General features: G+C 34.8%; 1 protein-coding gene across 10 annotated transcripts in view; it reads left to right on the top strand.

Annotated features, from left to right (window-relative positions):
- Positions 1-23,279, top strand: part of TTC29 (tetratricopeptide repeat domain 29) — a 316,699-nt gene that overhangs the window by 196,511 nt on the left and 96,909 nt on the right. For all 10 annotated transcript variants that reach the window (XM_042870538.1, XM_042870535.1, XM_042870537.1 and 7 more), the window contains 3 exons: positions 1,180-1,276; positions 5,551-5,634; positions 19,246-19,469. In XM_042870538.1, coding sequence (XP_042726472.1) covers positions 1,185-1,276; positions 5,551-5,634; positions 19,246-19,469 — 400 coding nt within the window. In that variant the 5' untranslated portion in view covers positions 1,180-1,184. The remainder of the gene's footprint in view (positions 1-1,179; positions 1,277-5,550; positions 5,635-19,245; positions 19,470-23,279) is intronic.

Here is a 23,279-nt window from a genome sequence, read left to right as displayed (position 1 = left end):
TTTTTTTTTTTTTTTTTTTTTTTTTTTTTTTCTGTAACAAATTTAGGACTACAAGCCCTAAAAGTGCGACTCAGAGGAATTAACTATATTCTGACATCTTTTCAACCCATAGTTTATTGCTATTCCATTCTAAGTAACAACTTAAAAAATTAAAAGGAAAAAAAAGCGTCATAATAAATGTAGCAAAATATTTCATCAGTGAAATGGCTTTCATTCACAGAAAGGCTGATAAATAAAATATTCTTCTAGTCTGATACTGATCATCAAGTTGACTTGTATCTATCATTCTATTCCTACAAAAGGAATTTTCTTCCTCTAAATGCAGCAAATAGTTAACTTCTTCCTCTTCTTTCCTCTCCTCCTCCCCCCCCCTTATATTCTATTTTCCCATCCCTATTAAAAGTTTCTGCCTTGGGGCCTACCAGCAGGGCATGCAATACCTACATTAAACCAAATTTAAAAGTGAGGGTGCTCCTGCTGCTAACGTCCTCAGATCACAGACATGCAAAATGAAGGAACTGGCAGCTGAAACTTTAATGGTAGGAAGTGGAGGCTGAATACTTGGGGAAAAAACACAGTAGCTCTCTATGACAAAGAAGTCCTATTAGCATTTATGTACTTCAAAATGACAAGCTAGACAATTCTACATAACTGGGGCTTTCTGCTTTTGTTTTAAGTAAAATCCTATGTTGCGTGTATAGAATTACTTGGATTTTTCTACTCACATGCTTGTTATTGGGACAGTTATGTATTATTTTGAACATTAATTCACTGCCTCTTGTTGCATTTCACGTTGCATGTTCAGTCATTTCTTCACCTTATGTACCAGCATAGTTTATTAACATTTGGGCATACCTAGCTTGAGGAAGCACAGGGAATTACATGCAAGTAAGATGCCTGCACTGGTTGTTTCTATGTAGATTAAAAAAAAAAAAAAAAAAAAGCACTAAAAGCACTCCAATGAAAGAAAGAAAACTACTGACCTTAAGGTTATATCTATTCTTAAGCATTGCGTCCTCATGAAGCCATGCTGAGGTCCAAACAGATTGGTGTGGAACCGGAGGGCAGTATTATATGTGATGCAGTGAAAATAAAAGATTTAATTGAAAAGTGGTAAAAAGGAAACTAGATCATTGTGAAAATATTTCAAATAATTGGGGTTTTGTTTACTTCTTTTAGTTGAAATGAAAGTGTTGCCTCAAGAAATCATTCAAAGTCCACCATGGCATCCCAGGTTTGAAGAACCAACGATTTGTCCACCATTAGGTTTTGCCAGGTACGTGCCTTTTTTTCTTTCAGAGTATGATTATTTTTACTGTGAATAGCTTCAATCTGATGTGCAAATTTGATGAATTCTTTTCAATTTGTTGCAGTGTTTAAAAATGCAAAAATAAGAAAGAATTGAATTTTATCCTAGGAAAGGTTTGTTGTTAAAAGGAAGAAAAAATGGAAATGCATTCTGTTTAAGGTAGATGTTTCATCCTATTTTTTCAAAGCATCTTCAGAAACTGTAGGAAGTTATTTCTGAATAGCGAGTTTTGTCTTGCATTGATAAAATGGAAGTTAATAAAAATGTACCTATTTGGATTTTTAAAAATGGTCCTTTTTTCATTCCAACAAAAAAACAGTTTGGCATCTCTCAAAATACAATGAATGAATATCTAATATAAAATATAATGCCTGAAAACAACAATATTATCTTGTGGTTAGTACCTGTATAAAACACAGTATCATAATCCTTTCAAGCTATATTCCTACATGTGCCTTCATGATTTTACAGTCAGTTTCCATTTCTCCTTCCAGTTATTAGTTATCTATGTTTTTTTGTCTCCTACAGTGAATACTCCTAGTTGCTATCCAGCCCCATAATTTTATAGAACAAGTCTGTTTAATAGTTGCTCATTACTAATTGTAGTCCTAGAAACTTAGGTTATTTTTCCACAATTCCATTTATTTGAGATAGAATTTTGACTACTTCAATCAGGCTTTCTGGGGGGGGGCCATACCAGCAGACTGATACAATAAGAAGATGCAGTGATCTGTGCCTTAAAATATTTTTAAAAATCAAATTAAATTGATACAGCTGGAGCAATGTTCTGTAGCCACCAATTTTTCCATTAATTATGAGGGCTGCTCTGCCTTCAGTTTTGCCCTGAGTTTTCTTGAGTTGGCCCATGACGTCAGAGGCAGATGGTGGTGGAGGCTGAACCTTCCCACCAGTATCCTATTCTGTGTTGCTGTGTGAGAATGGCAGCAGAGAGCAGTCTGACATAATGGCATCTGACATGGAAGTGTGTGTGAAGCAAAGGTGTGTCACTGAATTCCTATCTGAGGCAACCCACTGACATTTATTGATGCTTGCTGAATGTTTATGGAGACCAAACAGTGTTGGGTGGTGCACTTGAGCAGTGGTGACAGCAGCAGTTGGTCATCTCTGCAGGTACAGATTTTTATGAGCACAGCGTGCAGGCTCTTGTTCATCACTGGCATAACTAATGGTGGTGACAGTGTTGAAAAACAGTGGCTTGTGGCTGAGAAGTTGGTCCATCAAGTAGTGCTGTTATGCTCTTTTTAATTGTTGTAGTTTCCGTGGAAATAAATAGGATGCATTACTTTTGGAGCAACATTTGGTCCATTGTGGGAGAACTTACCCAAGATAGGATTGCTTCTCTCCTTTATTTGGGGTGTGCCACATTCTAAAAGGGCATCCTCCTTCACTCCTGCATGATGTTGTGTCTGTCTGCAAAGAAGAAATGTGTGATTCTGTGATGGTGTGGATGATGCTGCGGGTGCGTAGTGATTAAAGCAAGACAAGCTCTGCCATTTTCTTTGATAGAAAATGCTGAAAAAACTGAACAGAATATGCAGTGAGAATAGAGAGTTATGTGAGAACCTGTTTGGTCCTTCATGCTTTATGCGACTTTGTACTGTTCTTTGATTAAAAAGCCAGTTGTATTTATCTTGAAGTCTGTTTCTGATCAAAATCTGTAGCTATTTTGCTGTGTGAACTGGTAACAAAAATAGTTATTAGGAATAAATGATACAAAAAGCCAACTGTGGGGTAACTGTCAATCGGATTAAAATATATTTGTTTTTAATAAGGGAGTGATTTAAAATTAAATAGGATTCAATTTATAGAGGAAGAACACCTCATATAAACTGTTTATGGAATATCGTGAGTCATCATTGAAATGCTGGAAAAATAAGGCTACAACTGTTTGGAAAAAGCAAGCGACAACTTATGGAAGAATAAAAATAATGCTTCTTAGTCAGTATCATCCTTAGCTTACTTCTCTGTTAGAAATAACATCCATTCTTAGTCACGGTGTCAGTTGTTATCAATTATATTTCTTTTTAATCTCCATTGCACGTAACACATGTAACAATGTTTTAAGTAATGAGTGTTTGAGATAATGGAAATTTCTGTTTTTTTTTTGTTTCTATGTATATTGTCTGCTTGTCTTGTCTGTGTTGTTCCTGTATTAATATCATTGACAATAGCAGCCAAAATGAGCTAATTATTTGTTATTTTCAGTACCTTACATTTCTTCCAGTGTAATTCCATCAGTTCAATACTCCGGATACTTCGGGGCTTCTGTAAACTAATTGGTTTGCAAGTTGTTGCTTCTGTTCATTTTTTCCCTTGGCTGCAGGTGTTTGTTTTCCCCTGTTCTCTTTTTGTTTGTTTTGTAAGTGTGAAAGTTATTCCCTGTCAGAATTCAGAACTTTATATATTGACTCCATGGCAGGTGATAGTTCAAATTGTGTGTGATTTTGTGGGGCTTTTTTCCCAATTTTTCTGTATGTAGATATTGTTTATTAATTTGAGAAGACAGTAGGAAGGCATCAGACTTTCCTTTATTCCAGTTTGAACTTGTTTTTAACTGCAGTGTAGATTATATTGCAGAGAGGTGACAGTGATGCCTAGAAATTTGTATCTTGTAGATGAATGTTTCAGTCTGGGGGTCTGGACCTTTAATATTTTTTCCCATCTATATCTGCTGTTTTCTTTGTATGCTTATGAGGCAAAGAAGACTCATTTTTGCAGCCTTAAGGTACAAAGATCTGCCTTTCGTGTGGGTGTGTTTTCTGAATCTCTCACATTTCATGATCCAAAGATACTGCTTTTTAAATATATTTTCTTAAATGATATAAACATATTCTGTCTTGAAATACAGTTTACATTAGTTTAAAATCTAAAATAACTGCCTTATCTTCTTTTTCCTAACAACACTACTCATCTTCCTAAATTGTGACTGTTTTTCTGTGAAAATTTTGATACTGATGAAACATTGGCATTAATTTTCACTGAATTTTTATGGTAATATCCTTAAGGTGTATATCTTTGGTGGTCAGCAGCAATTCTGTTACATGCTGTGGGAAAGCACAAGCTTCTATCGGTGTATATCAGTAACAGTAAACTCAGGAACAAATTTAAATGCCCTGTTCGTGCCACAGGTTTTTACTATTTCATTGTTTGAAATTCAGACATGTCAAAATATCTCTAAATTGCTTAGCTATTTTGTTTTCATTTAAATGAATTTCAGAAAGTGTCTGTGGTATTCTCAGAGCAGTGAAGGGTGCATTGCTTGTATTAGCTAACATTATGAAAAGAATTGACTCTCATACCTGTAACGAAAGTCAGCACTATCATACAGGCAGAGAAGAAGTTACAGATTTATGTGGAACACTGATGTTGAATTTCTTTTATCTTTGAGTGATAACCAGACAATCTTTATGGTTTTTTAAAGAAAAAAAAATCACATTATTTTTATGAAGATAACGTCGTCTGTGGCTGGGTTATAAGAATCTGTTTGAGTAGACTTTATGGTCAGGAAGTGCAAATTATCCTTTAAAATTCAAGACATCTCTTGTGTCTCAGAGTAGCAATGCTGGCTTAAATAAAATGTGAAGTATGGTTTGAATTTCAAAATCAGATCTTTGCACTAATAAATGTATAGGAATATTTCCATTTCTTTCAGTGCCTTGTGCCACTTTGTTGGACCTCTTTTTGTAACATGCTGCTCAAATTGTGGGCAGCAGAGAAAAGGCTTAAACATGTGCATTGCACTAAGGAAAGTAAATATGTTTGAGCTGGGTTTGGGATTACTTGTTTTATTTTATTTTTTAGAAATTTTAGATGCACAATTGCTTAAACCACGTTGGTCCATAGCAATAATGCAAAAAATGTAATGATTTAGAAAGCAGTTCAAATATTGGTGGCTTTATCCATTATTACTTATTCAGCTAATATACAGCATCAGTTATTACTTCTTCAGCTAATATACAGCTTCTTCTGGTTTAGACAGAAATACCATGTAACTCAGTGCTTGAAAGCTAAGCCAATTCTAATTTCTTGCAGAAATAAGGATTTGAAATGGCTGCAGACCAAAAAATTAAAAAGATATTTGTATGTTTTTATAGAAAACATTACTTTGTCAATATTTCAGTATTTAGCTCTACTTGGCAATGCTAATATATTATACATGCCACGGAAGTCTGTGTTAGCAGCTCACAGTGTTTCTTTTAATTTTTTTCATTTAAATTTAGGATTCACTTGATCAAAGACAAAGATGGCATAGATGATTATTTGGCGAAGAATATCAAAGGGTTGTCAAAACAAGAAGCTGCGGCGTAAGTTGGCTTTTTCAAGGCATTTTAACATCCATAAGTTTATTGTTTCCTTTGTTTCTAGTCATCATAATCATATAAATTTAAAGTTCCCTAGGCCCTACCCTTTTTAGTGGAACTTGGCATTTAAAAATTGAAGCTGATATTAAATAGTGATGGATCGTTTCTCCTGATCTTAAACGTATCAAAGCATTTAACTCCTTGGCTTTATTAATTTGTGTATTTACCAAGGTATTACATCATGTTTGCAACATTATAGTTAAGATTGTGTCAGTAATTATATTTGAAATTTTGCTCTTTCACCCTCCCCCCCTTTATTTTTTTCTGAACCTGTGTGAAATATTTCCTTTGGGGTGCAAGCTTAGTATATATACGTATATGTTTTTGTAATTTTGAATTATTATTTAGCCACGCTCAACTGCTGACTTCTACAGTGTAGCATTTGAAACACCATTAGATATTTAAAAACCCAGTGAATGAAAAATATCTCGATAACGTTTGATTTCTTACAGCTGAGGTATTTATATTTAGACATTACGAGAGACTACTCACTGAATTATTTTTCTGGAGACTTAGAACATATCTAGGGTTCAGCACCATCAAAATTAATGAAAGAATTCTTACAAATCTGAATTGCTAGTTGCTTAAGTGAGATGATTTATTTATTTCAATATTTAAATAATAAAAAGATGCATATATAAGGGCTCTAGGCACCTTAACAATTAATATTGCAAGATCACGCTAGCTGCATGGAAAAAAAAAAAAAACATTCTATTAACCAGATTGGAATTTGACCAACCAGGCAAATTGTTTCTCTTTTTTCTAGCCTACGAATGAACATGCAAAACTTCCGTAAGACACTTTCAAATGAAAATCTAGAAAATTACCAGGTTTAAGTTTAGGGGCAATAACTTTAGCGGCACCCTAAAGCCCTATCGTGTAATACTCAGCCAGTGGACTTGCTTTCTTTTTCTACAACACCCCTGGGTCACCTTCATTTTTTTATGATAACATAATCCAGCTAGTAAGTATTCTGACTGACAGTGTAAAAAATGCCATTTATCTGATCAGGTGATGTAGGAGAACAATCTTTTTAAAGCAAACTCAAGCCTCACTTCTTTTATTTCCATTAGGATCAGGTTGAAAGATGATAAACATGAAGTTGGTTCAGTGATGGGTCTGTGCAGGACCTTATTAGCAGGTCATCATCTGAAAGACTGCAAAGTTCAGATTTTTCCTTCCTCTCTATTAAAGAGATGCTGTCACAGTCTGTGAGATCCAGCAGTGTGGCAGTGACAGGAAAATTATTTAGAAGCATATTTATGGAGAAAAGGACCATGTTAGTACTCTGAGTGCTTGTGGCTGATGTGGAACAGTTACTGATGCTTTAGGAAGGAAGTCCTTCGGGCTTCAAAGTGCGTGTTACAGTGCTGATTTGATCACATCAGCCTTTTACTGGTGCTAAAATTACAACTTTAAAAAAAAATCCTATTATATTTCTCTTTTCACACACAAACTCTGAAGGAGTTTGTAGAAAAGGGAAACAGCAATGAGAATTTTAACATCTGTTCTGCATTACCTAGGCAAAGAGGTCTGCCTTTATAAGTTTCCTCAGCATTTTGTAATGTGCTGTTTTTCAAAGTTAGAAAAGCCTCTCAAAGATTAAAGCTGAAATATCACATATTTTCTGCTTTATTCGTAGGCAGATTTTATAGGTGTACCTTTTTTGAAAATATTTGTATTCATACTCTATATTTTTAGCTAATCTGAGAATTTCGGGTTTTTAAACTGTAGTTACAAAATTTCTGTGGTATATAATTCTTGAGTAATGTCCATAAACATAGTACAATCAGGTAAGTTAATAATCTAGCAGCTATGCAGTTACATTACTACTGGGATAACGTAATTGTAAGAACAGCAAGTGCATCAAACTTAATTTTAAGCAAATTTGAAAGAAAAGCCATGCCATATCTATAAGTGATGTTACTGAAATCAATGTTAGGCTTTGTATGCCTCAGCAGACAAGACATTTTTTATTATAAAACTGTGAGAAATGGCTTATAATATGTTGTGTGATATCAAAATGTTTCTTTCATTCCAAAAGTAAAGCACCACTTCTGTAAGGACAGGATAGCTTTCTCTTACTGGCTGAATATCCACGTATTTGTTGAGATACTTAAAATCTGTTTCCTAAATAAATCTTATTTAAATTTTGAATTATGAATAACAAAGATGGTTTTCTTATTTCTGTTTGTTTTTTTTTGGCTTAGTTTGTTTTCTCCAGAAGAATTAACACTGGAAGTGTTTCAAAATCAGAGCAGAAAGCCCCCAGTTTTAGCCAGTGCAATGGTGTCATGTAATTGGATCAACAAAATACCAAGATTTTAAAATAAAATTTACTTTTTTTGGACTAAAACAAATATTTTTACAATGATTTGCAGCTGTGCTAGCAGCAGTTATGCACATGTAGATACTGATACTGTGTGTTTAAATATGTATTCATTCGTGCAGGCTGATCAATGGATTCTCAAATCACACATTTTGAGTCTGGCATTCTCTCTACTGACAATTACTAGGGTACAAGGATGGGAATCATCTTTGCAATTTGTAGCTGAAAGCAATCAGCCAGTGTACTACTAATAACACTCCTACCAAGATTACTTTCTTTACTGTAGCTTTTCAGAGGATGATATTTACAGGTAATCTGTTGTTCCTATGTAATTTAATAATTATTGTTTACTAATGATTAGTTAAATTAGCCTCCATATTGCTAGTTATTGTTTGACAAAACATTATTTCAGTGACTATCCTGCTTAATATTAAACATCCTTTTTTTTTTTTTTTCACTGACTATTAGATGAAATTTATCACCTCTTAAATATACGAGTTTAAGGATAGTGTCACATTTATGAGAAGCAATATTCTTCAAAATTATTTCCTAAAATTGTATCCTACACATTATTCTTTTAAAATAAGACAACCTGCTTTCTATGTAGCTGAAGAGAAAAAAAAAAAAAGGTTGCAGTCTTTTTTCTGTTGTACGTTTTTCTGTATACTCTGCTCCACAGTTGGCAAGTAAGAAAAATTCCTGAAATCTGCTATGGTTATAATTTACTTTTTTTTTTTTTTTTGTAAAAACGCAGAGATTTTTATAGATAATTTTTAGTCCCACAGTGATGTGATAGACAGTGCTAAAGGAAAGCAGTTCTTTATTTATATCCAAACAAGATATTGATTTTTTTTTTTCCTTAATTTTGTTTTGTTTCCTTCCCTAAGACAGTAACCTGAAATCATAGCATGGTGTGAGAAGATGGAAATAGAAGGGAAGGAGCAAGGGGGAGAGAAGGAAGGTTCCCATTGAAGCAGAATATGACTGATTTCTTGCCACATGATTTTTGTGAGCTTACGAGGTTGGCTGACCACTGGCCTTTATGGTGCTTCCCCTGATACTTTTCCTTGTCTCAAATCACCAAATCATTAATGGCTCAAAATTAGATTGCAGTAAAAATTAAAATTTGTCCTTATGACTGAAAAGTTCATAACGAACTATGAAGTAAGCCGTTTTCCATCACAAGATTGATTCCAGGACTGAATGTTCAAATGAAGTTGGAGCCTAGAATGGTCCAGAATTTGATAACGTCATTGCTGTTTCCTAATCTCTTTTGTCAGGGCCAGAAAGATCAAGTAACAGCTCTCTCCTTTTCATACAAATGAAACCATCTGGAGAAAACCGTTTTAACAAAAAAAAAAAAAAAAAAAAAAAAAAAAAAAAAAAAAAAAAAAAAAAAGTTAAAGACTAGAAAGAGATACTCTTAAATCTTTCTGATGAGAGAAATAGCTTTGCTTAGTAGTAACAAAAAATGTCACATTACTGATTTCACTAGGTATATTTCTGTGAATCAGCTGATGGGATTAGACTTCTCATGTCCTCACTTGAGACTCATTGGTAGTTAGAAGACAGCTAAATTATACAGAGAAGGTACTGAGTAGCTTAATTGAGCAAAAATTGTAGTATTTATTTTCTGTCTTGTGAGTGGTTGAGCTTACCGTAATAAATCTTCAGTGAAGATGTGCTCTGATATGACTTACTCAGAGGGGAGATAGGATTATCATGTATACATTGGGTCAGATGTTTTTGAGATATAGTGAATTGTTAAGCTAGGAATTCACCAAAGACTGGCCCGTTTAAAGATGAAATGGAACAACGGAAGGAAAAGGCATTCATTTTCTGATAAGCTGTTGCCAGCGCAATTGCGAGCCAGCCAATTCAGTAGTTGGGAAGAGCACTGCAGATTGTATACAGATGAATATCTCATTCCTCATAGATTTCTGCAAGATTTTCCCTATGAAAGTGAGAGCATTTTCATATTCGGCACTTTTTGTATCAAGAGCAGGACGCTCAGAATCCTCCAAGTTCTTGGATTTCTTCCTAAGAATCAGAGATTCACAGAGTTAAAAGTAAAAGACAGTACTTTGCTTCTCTTTTTCTAATGAGATGTGACAGTGGAATTTTCCACAAGGCTGTATGGGTCCTTAAAACTTTGGAATTATTCCTCAGCAATTTCATATTTTATCAGAAAGATCTGTGATAATTTCAAAGGAGGAGAGTAGTAAAAATTCCTCTTAAATTATGGGATTTGTGATTTTTCCAATCAGATGATTTCTATCTCCTGCATTGGGCTTCAAGGAGTGAGGTACTATTAGTCAGACTTTTTTACTGTTTTTTTTTTGTTTGGTTGGTTGGTTGGTTTTTTTACTTCTTCCAGCCACTACCACAAAGTGGTGTTTCTTGAGGAGGACAGCTTCTCAGTTTAAGAAACCTGAAATATATTTATATATATATACTTTTTTTTTCCTGTAGGAATGATGAATAGTGAATATAGTAACTCTTTTCTTCTACAAACCTTTGTCCTCCTCTGCAAAGAAGTGCAAAGGGGATCTCACATAAATTTAATTCAACTGACTAGGTTAATCATCCCATATAATCAGTGGAAATAAGTAAGAATAAATCATTTACTTAGTTGAACCCCATCTTTGAGTCTTCAGACAACTGCTCTAGAATAAAGTGAATTCTACTTTTGAAGTATCCGTTTCTCTCCACTGCCTATATAGTGAGCTCTGGCTGACCAGCTCAGTTGCAGATGCATACATTTTATCAACTGAACCCCACACTAAAGGATGATTGCATTTTGAAAACTGTAAAATAGATCAGAAAGAAGACGACTTGGGAATGTGCATTCATTAATTTCTGAGGCAGTGATTCGACAAGAAGTTGACAAGTTCTAAACAAAAGTGACCTGGCATCCATCTTAAAACTTAAATTAGTGCCACATAGTGTAACATTATTCTATTTTTCATTGAGGGAATTAGAAGGGAAAAAATATTAACTATCCTTTCCCTGTCCCAAGTTCCTGCTGTTGTCAGTATCAGTCTCAGCTAGGCTGAGTGAAGAAAGATGTGATTATTTTCAAGTGTTCAAAGTAAATTTGAGGAAATAAAAGATTTCTTTCCTATGTCCCTACCAGTTGGTCTGTGGATACTTAGCCCCATCTATCCACAAGACTAAAGAGGATGGAACTTTATCACCTGATTAGAGGCCAGAATGATTCAGAGAGTCTGCTAAGAGAGGAGTTGTTGTGGGCTGTTGGGGACGAGAAGGCCTAGTTTGAAGATTATTTTGTTATTTTCATTATAATCTACTCAGCTCCTCTGTCAGACTGGGCTTGTCCTGATCTTGACCGCTGTATTGAATTTTAGCTTTGCATCTGTATTTGTCTTTATTCCATTTTGTGTACATGTTAATGAACCAGTTCTTTAAGGAAAAGTAATACGAATAACTGATTGGGTCTTCACTTAATCCAAATTTTTTTAGTTGCTGTCACTTTCATGAAAGTCATTGTAGTTCACCCATTTTATCTTTTCCTAAACAAATAGATTTGGGACTCTTTTTCGTCTTGTTGTATTGTGATGTTCTTTTTTTAATATTTAAAAAAAAAAAAAAAACAAAAAAACAACCTGAGATATTTACAGGGGCTTCCAGATAGGGGCACACATAATTTAGGTTTGGCAATTTTGTTATGGATCCCCCTGAAAAACACGATGAGGAATAAAGATCTCAGTGGATAGGGACAATGCTAAGAATAAGGGCTAGTGAAAATATTTTGTTAGTGGGAGGCTAAGCCAAGGAGGGAGGGGAGGCACATTTTATTACTAAAAAGCCTGCAAAGGGAGATTTTATACACAGATCAGCTAACATAGCCTCAGATTCTGCTTTCTCCTTTTATTTCAGTCCTAAGTTGTACAATATTTGGCTATCGTGATGCACACATTGGATTCTTTCTGTGCACAATGCTATGAATATGGAGGGAGAGCTCCAAGTAGCTAAAAAAGCAGCAAAAAGCACCTTTCATATTCAGAACCTAGGAAGTTTTTACTGTTCTCGCTGATATCAATCTTTGGATGGACCCCACCTTTTGAACTTGTTTGGTTATATTAGTCAGGATGAGAACTGGTCAAATGTTGTGTCAACTCATTTACATTTTACAAGAGTAATTCTTCACTTTTAAACACTTAAAAACTGTGGGAAAATATAAATCAAAACCACAGGCGTAGCTTTTCACAGTAAAAGAAATTTTAAATTAAGGCTCTCTGCCCCAAACTCCCTGCTGAAATGCTGCTTGTGGAAAGGGAGATGGCACAAGTTACTTATTGAGCTAGATGATAAATTTTAAATTTCTTTGCCATTGCTTTCACAATATTATTTAAATATGTATTTTTTTTCTATCTGAATAATTTCTAACAATCTTACTTGTCATGACCAGGATTCAGTGTTTATTGAACAACTTTCAAAAAGAGATTTTAGTACTTAGAGACACATTCTTTTGGTCAGATGAATGATCTCTCTGAATTTCAGGCCTGATAAACATGATTTAGTGTAATTAGGTGCCGATCTACAGAACAGTGTGGAAAGTGAATGGTTTGCCTTTCGTAAAGAAACTTCTTTGTACATTTGTGTAATGTGAAAGATTTTTCTTGAAAAGGTTAAAAAAAAGTTCTAATCAACTTCTGTACATTATGTAGAACTTCATTTTCTAAACTCTGCAAAAGAAAGTTTCATATTTAATGGGAAATCATGAATTATTCCATTTATTATCTACTTCCTCCTTTCAAAGACATGATCTGGATAAAAGGCGGGGTGAATAATTTCAAAAAATACAATACATTTTTAATGGGAAGGTGCAAACTACAGATTCTCATGACTATTAGCAAGTATAGAGGAAACAGAATTTTACTTGCAAAAACTCATCAAACTCTTGCAAAGATAAAATACATGACATACTTTAATAAAGAAGAACACAGTGAGCTGAAGTATTTCTTTTTTATGTAACTTGTTGTTTTTACTAAGTTTGGTCTCACGGTTTTCTGGTGCTTTCATTTCTCCATAGTTCAACAATATTTAGTAGTGAAGGTAATGTACAAACTGTACACAACTGATGTCTATTTTTAAAGCACTCCACAAAGGTGGAAAGGCATCTCTGACATACAAAGAATTTGAAATAATGAAAGTCAGTCTCATTTGCCTTGGTGCAGAGATGACTTCCTAATAATTCTCTCAGTGAATCGTTCTGAATTTCTAAAATCCTTCATTTTCTTTCCCTCTTTCTTCATCTTTATTTATTTGTCTTTAGATTACCAAGTATGTTCTGATGGATGCTTGAGTGGGTTATCATAAGCAAATGCAAAAATGCTCTGGGAATTGTTGATAGCAGTAGTATGATAATAAATGAGTAGTCTTGTATACCACTTTATGATAATTCAGTACATCCGCTCTAGCAAGAAAATAGTTATCATTATCTCTTTCTAAGGTAATTTTACACACTACGAAAGAAATCTGCAGAAGTTCCTGGCTTTCTGTCCCTTAGATCATCTCTGGAATAAAAGGGAAAGTTAAGAAATACTTCACTTTGATAAATAACAGTCCATAAAATATGGTTGGAATTACTTTTTGTTAACGAACATAATTAATTTAGAAAGATAAGCAGAGAGATTAATGAGTATAATGTGCTTTTTTTAATTACGTTTTAAATGAAAGCTAATGATTACAGGTGTGTATGCTGTTGTATGAAAAACATTTTGATGAGGGTGATGCTTTATTTCTTTTACTTGCTTTCACTGCATTTATGTTTAGGAATACGATGTCCCAAAATTTCAGGGCTAAATTTGTATTTCCGTTTTCTGTGCTAATTAGAATTCTTAATTATTACAGTACTTACATTCATTTTAAAATACTTCTTCTGTGTCATCCTTTGATGTTTATAATTGATTAATTTTTCATTTTATGTAGTATTAAAGTGGCAGCGTAGCTTTGAACAAAAGGAAGCGAGTCCAATCTGTGTTCTTTGCGGGATCTTACTGACAGGTTATGCATCCACTTTTGATTGCATGACTTAGTTTAAAGTGTAGTTTGACAGCAGTCAGACTGTGAGCCAACAGATGAAAAATACTGCACTACATGTGCTGAAAGTTATTACGCTTATATGTATATAAGGTACAGAGTGGCTATGTACTTTATTTTTTTATACACTTCATTTTCTGCTTTCCATTAACAGTTGTGAATACATACCTCCATAAACCTTATCCTGTTGAAAAAACATTTATATACTGGAATTTTTGCATAAGTCAGTTCCAAGAAAATACTCTCTATCCTGGTATGCATAATTTGTCATGGTATGTTTCTTATTTACTCATCAGAGTAGGGACCTCTGCTTATAACACTTGTTTAATGTGTTGCTTTTAATTGTAGGACATCAGCTATTTTGTCTTCATAGTTTGGGAATTAAAAACGTGCACCTGACCCCAATATCATGTATTTCTCAGATTTAATAATCAAAAATGCTCATGTTACTGTCTATTACTACTTAACAGCATTTATCGTACTTTCATATTTTTCTTAAATGAGATTACCATATTTCATTAAAAGTATTTAAGCAGGCAGTCCTTAAACTAGGATTAAAGAGGGTTGTGCCCTGTTTCAGTTAAACAGCTCTGTATCGTTAGCAGTGTGTGGGGAAAGTTTGTTAAGCACTGAGGGCTTGGCTCACAAAAAAAAACCAAGTTAATGAAATGTCTTTGAATACAGTTTCTAAACGTTACAATCATTGGTGTAGTAATTATTTGAAACTGTTAATGCTTTTCCATTTTACATGCTCTCATTGTTTAATCCATCCCATTTTCTGCTTTAGAAAATCAAATTGTTACAGTGTACTTGTACTGTAGTCAGCATCTGACATGAACCTACAGTACTTGTTAAATCCTAGTAAATTTAAAGAAACAAACCTTGTTTAAAAAAAAGTAGACTCATAGAATTGCTCAGGTTGGAAAAGACCTTAAAGATTATCAATACCAATCACAACCTGACCGTGCTACCCTAACTCTAACAACCCTCCGCTAAGTCCAAACAGTTCCAAACAGTTTTTAAACACATCCAGGGATGGTGACCCAACCGTACCCTTCTGTATCTATTTTGCATGTCTGCCATTGACCACTCCAGGCGGGAGGCCTGGAGATGTAAGCTCACGGTAACAAATTCTGTTGTGACATGACATGTTGAGTGTTCTGATTATTACCAGCACCTGTCTCATGGCCTCTTAATTTCTGTCTCCTTTTCTCTCTGTGAAGGGCAGAATGCCATAGGACTAGCAGTTAAGGGATGGCACTCCCAGTCTCCAAGCATTACTTAAGAGTCCTGTAACACTACGGTACCAGCAGATGCCTGAGATTGCAGCAGCAGTGTTGTTTCATTAGCTCCAGTGAACATGGGCGTTTCTGATTTTTGCATAAGCAAGTACAGATTAGAGTAAGGCTTCTATGCTCAAATCAGTTTCCTCAGGGTGGCTTCAGATAGTTTTAGAATAGCAACAACAAAAATAAAAGAAGTCCATAAAAGAAAATTATCTAAGTAGCTATAAAATACTGCATCACAGTAACTGCACGTATGCCAAATGTAAAGTACCCAACCAGATCGCTAAGCGGACCTCACGTCACTGTGTGACCCGACCTGCATAAATAAACATCTGATAGCATCAACGGAGACCAGCGTGTGGGCAGGTGAGCAGTGGGTTCCCAGCATCGTCTGTGTGTTAAGTATCATCTGTCGATCGAAATGGATTCAGGCAAAAAAAGAAATGTGTGTTATTTAGATTAGAAACAGAACCATTGCTCTCAGCTTTAAACATAAAGTCGCTGCTCCGGCTGCTCGCGAGGCGGCTCTTCCCTTTGTTCTGCGGCCGTGCCTCGTCGCTTTGACAGCGGCGTGATTAACGCGTCGTGACTGCAGTTTTCCACATTTCCAGTAGATGCCCCCAGAGACCATTAAACCTCTTGAACGTCTCCGCTTCAGCCAAATAAAAGGGCAGTCTTCTTTCATTTTCCTTCTCCGAGTAACATAATTGTTCGAAAGAAGCCTAAAATCGGGTGGGTGCGATAAAGTAAACTTCTCTATTTCTTAATATATCGTAATTAGTGTAAAAAATAGAAAACCAAAAGGTTTAGCATAAACTGGTTTATTAATGCAGAGGAAACGTAAAGCTAACAGCTGGACTTTATAAAATAAATCATGGACATCTAATTAGGTATCTGTTTTTGATATTGATATCAAGAATAAAGTTATCTGCAGCAATGTATCTCACTTCACATGCTGTGTGATATTATAGGGAAAGATATGAAAAGCATGTTGATTATTGACAATGCAGGGTTTATTTCAAGGTACCACAAAAAGTTCTTCTTGACCTTTGCTTCTGTCACCTGCACCACTCTGGCTAAAAGCACTGCTTTCTGGAGAGGATTTTTGTCTGGAATCACTGAGAGAACTGAAACAAATTCAGAATTGGTTACTGTGCCAAACTCTCATTTAGGAGGTTTCACCTGTAACATTCATCCCCATATCATTCATTTCTGCCCTTTCTCTATACTTTCTGTATTATCAGTCACATCTTATGTCCTAAACTTCTTAAAGGAAACAAATGTAGTATTTTGCTTTTTGGATATCAGGAAACACTCCTTTACTGAGAGGGTTGTTAAGCACTGGAATGGGCTCCCCAGGGAGGTGGTTGAGTCACCATCCCTGGATGTGTTTAAAAACTGTTTGGATGTGGTGCTCAGGGACAAGATTTAGTGCTGGGTTGTTAGAGGTGGCATGGTCAGGTTGTTATTGGACTTGATAATCTTTAAGGTCTTTTCCAACCTGAGCAATTCTATGATTCTGTAACTTTGGGAGACAGCTTACATCGTTGTGCCTCCAAAATCTGGGTGGTTATAAAGTAGTAGATAGTCTCATTGCTTGTATGTTGCTAATCCAGTCCTCATTATCTGAGAATAAATGCATTCCATACATTTGGCATCTTAACTACTATCTGAATCTCTTTATTAATTGGCATGGGCTTGTATTAAAAGAATATTAAAACTAATTTTTAGGACAGACTTATATTCCAGCATTTTTGTTTGTTTGTTTTCTTCTATGCATTTGATGATAACACTGTCTTTTACAGAAAATGTGCTTTGATATCAGGTAAAATGCACAGATTTTCTGTTGATTCAAAATATTGGTACTGGGTATTAAGAGCTAAAAATGAGCAGACCAATATTTTATTTATTATTTATGTGTATGTTTTTAATATATGAATGCATATTAATACATTAATATATTTATTATATATATATGAATAATAATTTATTAATATGTTTAAGCAGCTAATTACTTCTTTATTTCTAGCACATACAATCATCTAAGACATGTACACATATGTAATGTACAGACCACAGTAGGTAGATAAATACAGATGTGCAGATCTGTATACAGTCTTTATTCCATTGTTGTGAAATCCTATTACTGGAGGATTCGGTTCTCATCCTTTGAAAGGTGGTGGAAATTTTTAGCTTAAAAGTCGTCTTCATTTCTATAAATGGTTAAATAGAAATTTAAAAAAGAATAAATCTTATGTATAAAAAGTAAAAAATAAATTGCACCATATGAATATAACAACTACACAGTATTTTGAGGCTGCATACTGTGAACGTGGGATGTACCAGAAATATTTTGGCCCACAGAAGTATGAATGTTAATATATTTCTCTTCTCAGTTTTTGAAGATAAATGTTGCAAATGTTTTCTGGTAAGGAACAGTTATGTGTTTTCTTTTATATGTATGAATAGTATGTGTTTTCAATCTTAACAAAACATACACACAAACAAATTCAGAACTGAGAACTGTAGTTTAAGTCCTCACGTATCTTTTAGAGTTGTGTAATGTTTTTGTTTTGAGTTCTGCTACAGGAGTGTAAGAAATACATCTGCTGGATTAATGTGAATCTACATAGTAATTAATAGATTTCTTTTAATGGTACTGAACATGAAATAATGCAGAGTATTTACTTATCATGCCTCATGTTACTGTTTCCTTTATTGATATCTAGTTAAGACATTTTTATATGAATTCCATTTTAAAAAGCTACAGTAGCTCTTTGTAGGCTAGGACAATTGGTCTCATTGGGGTATTGTTCAGTGTGAGATCATCTGAATTTCTTGCATACTCTGTAAATCTCAGTTTTCAAAATTCCATATTTATTTTATAGCCGCTGAGAATTTGTACTTAAATAGAATCTCATCTAAAAAAACAATTTTGGAAACATATTGAAAACTTGAATGGAATCTGCAAAATAAAATTACCATATCTAGGCCCCTGTCATTTCACTGGGACAAGGATTTGTTTTCTCAAACTGGAGACCTACTTCTGCAGACATTTAGATCTGTACTTCAGTGATGCAGGTGGTCCCACTGGACTCATAGCTTTCTCCAGGATGGGACACAATAATTGTTTCATGCCACATAAAAGAAATGTTTGGATTATTTCCATAAATAATACCTAAAAAGACGTATTACCTCTTGAGACTATTTCATTATGCAATTTTTTGATATGTATATTTTATCAGAATTTATGAATGGGATAACTTGGATATAAATTCATCATTGCATCCTTTGATTTTAAAATTAGGGAGTAAACCAGTCCCAGCCGATATTCTATGCTAAAAAGAAAAATAATATCTAATGATTATGTTTCTGGCATAGCATTTGTTTGACATTTTAAACCAAGGCATTATATCCTACAGCAAAACTATTTAACATACACTTTTTCTTTTTTCTTTTTAACGTGTGGAATCTGCTACATTTTTCCCTGTGCGCTGTTTCAAAGCAAACTAAGAGTTTATTGTGTTTTCATAAACTAATGAAAACATGTATTTTTCCCATCAGTCAGCATTTTTTTAATTTTTTTTTTAATTTTTTTTTTTTTTACCAGTACCAGCTGAAGGATACCAGTACATTTTGAGCATGTTTGCAAAGTATATTTGGGTATTTATTTAATACCAAGTTCACTTCCCGAGGGGGGGATATTTGTAATTGTGTTTTGGCAGAATGCTTTTTGAGAAGAGGAAAGAAAAAAACGTTCCCTGCTGGTGATCTGCAGAGGTCTGGTCTTGAAAGCTGTATCTGTACTTATTTGGTAAGGTGGAGAAGAGAATATGGGTTTAAAGGCTTAAAATCCGTCTTTCTTATTCCCAGTAACAGGAATTCATACAAGGAGAACATCTGCATAGACATGCTGCGACAGGGTTATCACAAGTCCTTCTCCGAGCTCTTCACTCTGATACAGAAGTGGAATGCCTTGAGGGAGGCTGCAGGGCCTGGGTCAGCCATATGGCAGCGGCAGTCCCTGGAGGAGCAGCCTGATAAGCTGGATCAGCTTTACCACTTCCTGACCAGGGCTGAGGCAGCCCAGCGAGCAGGTAAATGGGGGGATTGTGGGTAGCAGAGCAGCGGGAGCCGCAGCCCCGAATGCCTGGGGGAAGCTTCCAAATTGTTTCATGTATGAATTTGAAACGTTACTGCATCTTAGCACATTTCAGCCTTAGTCGACTAAGCTGTATTTATAGAATAAATGATTAGGAGCTGCAGATATCGGGAGAGGGGGGGGAAAAAAAAGCGAAAACGTGTGGAGTGCGTTATAATATCATTAGAAATGTTTTGTATATTTATAGCTTTGATAACATCTCAAACATTTTCTCGTAACTTCATTATTTATTGTTTTTCTTTCTGTGTTGATTTGACTAGCCGGTTTTGTATTAGAAAAAAAATTAATAGGTGAAACGCTGCTTCTCACAGTAATAGTTGTATAAATTTGATTTTATTAAATAATCTGTCTGCTAACTGTTTGGATTTGTGACTGACCTTAAAAAGACTGTGAACGTGTCAAATAAAATACATCACGTAGCTGTAGCATGTCACCTGTGAATTGCTAGATATTAGTGAAGACGTAACTCCAAATTACTGTATTTTCTCTATTGCCTACTGTTTACTAAGCACTCTTCTTTATCATTTTGTTTGACTGTAAATAGTGATATAACTTACTTTTTCTTTCTCCTTTGGAATAATTGTAGGGAAGGAAGCAGGTAAAACTACAATCCTGTCTCACAGCAGAGCTGATTTCATCATATATTGCTTGTTTCAAGTAGTGTTTTCATCATTACAAAGAGAAAAATCTGAAATAAAGCTTGAGTGTTTGAGACTCAAGCTTTCTTACTGAAACTTTGAACGCTTCGTTTTAAAAGGGAACAGCAATAACAAAAACTTTCAGCACTAAAAAACAAACAAACAAACAAAAAAACCCTGTTCATTTAAAATGTTTATGTTCACTTTAAAGCCAAAATATGTATTCATTTAATTGGCTGTAATCCTAGGCAGGAAGTCTAACCAGACCATAATGGAAAAGTATCTTCAGATTTTTCTGAGTATGATTAAAGCCTGAACAGGCACCTCTGTAGTTTGTAGGAGTATGAAAGAGACATTTTACACTGAGACGAGCTTGATACACATAAGCATTCTGCCTTTGTGCTAGTGTTCAAAAGTAGTGGGTATGGAATATCTGGATGAGCATGCTTCCTGGAGCTGCTTGAGGGGAGAATACTTTGCTTTCCTTCTGTGCAAGATTTTCTCTAGTGTTGCTAACTGGTACATGCCAATAGATTTGGCAAGTATCCTCCCAGAGAAGTAAATTCAGGTTCTGCCCAGTGAAAGGCAGAGGCCTTTCTCTCAGTGAACTTGGCATTCATTGCGTGCTGGGTTCCATGAGAGGTGGGATGCTGCCAATTGACTGACTGATGGAGTCTTGCCTCTAGAAGGGAGTATCTCCAAATTTTACCTGTTGAAGTTGGTTGAAATGAAGGCTAAGTAATGAGAACCTGCCAGCAGACCTGACAAATGTTTAAGCAGCAAATCATTAATGAATTCTTTGATTGTGGAATGGTGAGAGTTCTGATTTTTTTTCAGTATATACCTTGGCACAAATCTGCATTTCATGTGAGGCCAGAGCTATGGCACATGAGGGGATGGATGTTGATTCATACTGCAGATGTTACAGCTAATAGTGCTGCAAATATAACGTATGAATTACACAGCTCATCAAATACTAATTCTGGAGTTCCACTAATCCAGTTTCTCTCTGATTCTAATCAAATTGCTCGGAGCTCTGGCTTATGATCTTATGACAACTTCAGCTGAAAACATTTTAAAACTGTACCACAGTTCAGTTCATCCTTCAGCTGGAGTTTACTGCAGTGTAGCAGTTGCAACAGCAGCTGACCTGTGTTTGCTCCTCAGCCACCACAATTCAAGCCAAATATGGCTTAAAATGCTTTAAGTAATATTTGTGGCAGTGAGGTGTGAGACTTCCGCAGTAACATTATGCTGAAAATTTACCTGTCTCAGATACAGCATCCCAAGCTACAGTTGTGGTGAAAAAGAACAGCAAGTATGACAAAAAACTTTATGATTTGTAATTTTTTTATTAATTTAAACTTCATGGGAGGATTGTTTTTAAAGTGGAAGTGGCAAAACAAAAATGAAACATAGCTTATCTTAGTAAAAAGTTTTCCCATTTGTTCTTTAGTTTTTTCACCTGATATTTTGGTGCCTCAGAGTGTAGCTGTCTCAGTGTGAATTTCAGTTAGATCTGCTGCCCCTAAGTTCAGCATTTTAGAGGTCTTAGCAAAGTGCAGACAGAAAGTTAGGCGTTCATTCATCCGCTTTACATACTTATTGGTGGAATATGTTTATGTTTTCTTTTCCTGACTGATTGCAATTATTGATGCTACGATGTTGCAAGTCAATTGTTTGCTTGGACAGAATTAATCAAAGCAGCCCATTATGATGTGGAGGCTAATATCAAAGAGCAATTAATTTAATTACTTCTACATTTTGAAAATCGCGATTGTTTACCAGTGTTTTTTTATACAAACTATTTACCTTCAAATATACCATTGAGCATTCTCTCAGTTCTTGTTTCTAATGGAACATTTCAATGGAACTTCGAATCATACAGCAGTCCTTTCTTTTAGGCTGGTATTATACTGCTTGCAAAATCTGTTTTTCTAACTTTATCTCATTGCCATTGCATTTGAATACTTTCCAAGTATTTAAAAATAAAAAGCTAACAGTAATCCCTGCATCTTCTCAAAAAAAAAAAAAAAAAAAAAAAAAAAAAAAAAAAAAAAGTAAAAAAGCTAATGTTTATTTTGCCTTAAGTACAGAATTATTTTAAAAAAGAAAAAAAAAGGAAAATATTTGGCAGAAATATTGGTGATACTTGTTGACTGCATTCTTCTTTGGTCTTCCTTGATGCAAGCAATGTAAATGTTTTGGACATCAGAATACAGTTGTTTCCAATTATTCTTTGAACTTCCTTCATTATCATGCACTAGTCTTTCTTTATAGTAGTTTTCATATCAGTAGCTTAAAAATTAAAAAATGATATACCTGTTTAAATAAGTGTAAATAAGTATACTTTTAGGATGTTTTAAAGAACTCAGGATATATGCCAAAGTAGTCTACATAGCTTGGCATTACTTGTATAATATGATAATGTATACCTTGATAAATGTTGCCTTTTTCAATAAGAAAAATATATATCTTGAGGCTGTTGAATTGAATGCCCTGTTGCCAGACTAATTTCACCGAAAGGTATAATTGTCCTTGGGATTGATGTTGCAATCCCTTTGAAGAGACAGAGCTCCCTAGCACCCATTCAGTACTGCTCTGTGTGTTAGCAAGAGGAAGTGTTGGAAACCACAGTCCCATTCCAGACTGACAGTGAGGACTGCCGACTGAAAATCTTTGGCTGCTGACATCCTTAGAACAAACGATGTCCATACCCTGCATAGGCACAGCTAAATAGGGTTAATTTTGCGTCCATTTTGTTTGTCTAAGACCCCAGATAAAATTTGGCTCTTTATCTGTGTGCATTTGGGTGGGTCATAGGGAAAAGTAGTATCAAAGGAAAAATACCCAAGTCCTTTGCTTACCTTTTGGAATTTTTTAACACCCAGATTAATGTATGCCTGGGAGAACAGCTTATTATAATGATGGATGTTGCTGTTCCTCAGACAAAAATACTTACAATAGCTTTTATGTGTTCTTTGCATGCATTTTACCATGAGAGTATAACTGATTCTTTGAATTGTTACCTGGCTGCTACAGTCTGCCTTATTGTTTTAAAATGCATTGCTAATTTGGTTTTTGGATCTATATGCTCATTGGGTGAA

This window comes from Lagopus leucura, unplaced genomic scaffold (genome assembly GCF_019238085.1).
Source record: "Lagopus leucura isolate 7727_CA_CO unplaced genomic scaffold, USGS_WTPT01 Super-Scaffold_100004, whole genome shotgun sequence".
In the NCBI taxonomy this organism is placed as follows: Eukaryota; Metazoa; Chordata; class Aves; order Galliformes; family Phasianidae; genus Lagopus; species Lagopus leucura.
The sequence above is the reverse complement of the archived record's forward strand: the minus strand, read 5'-3'. Positions and strand labels throughout refer to the sequence as shown.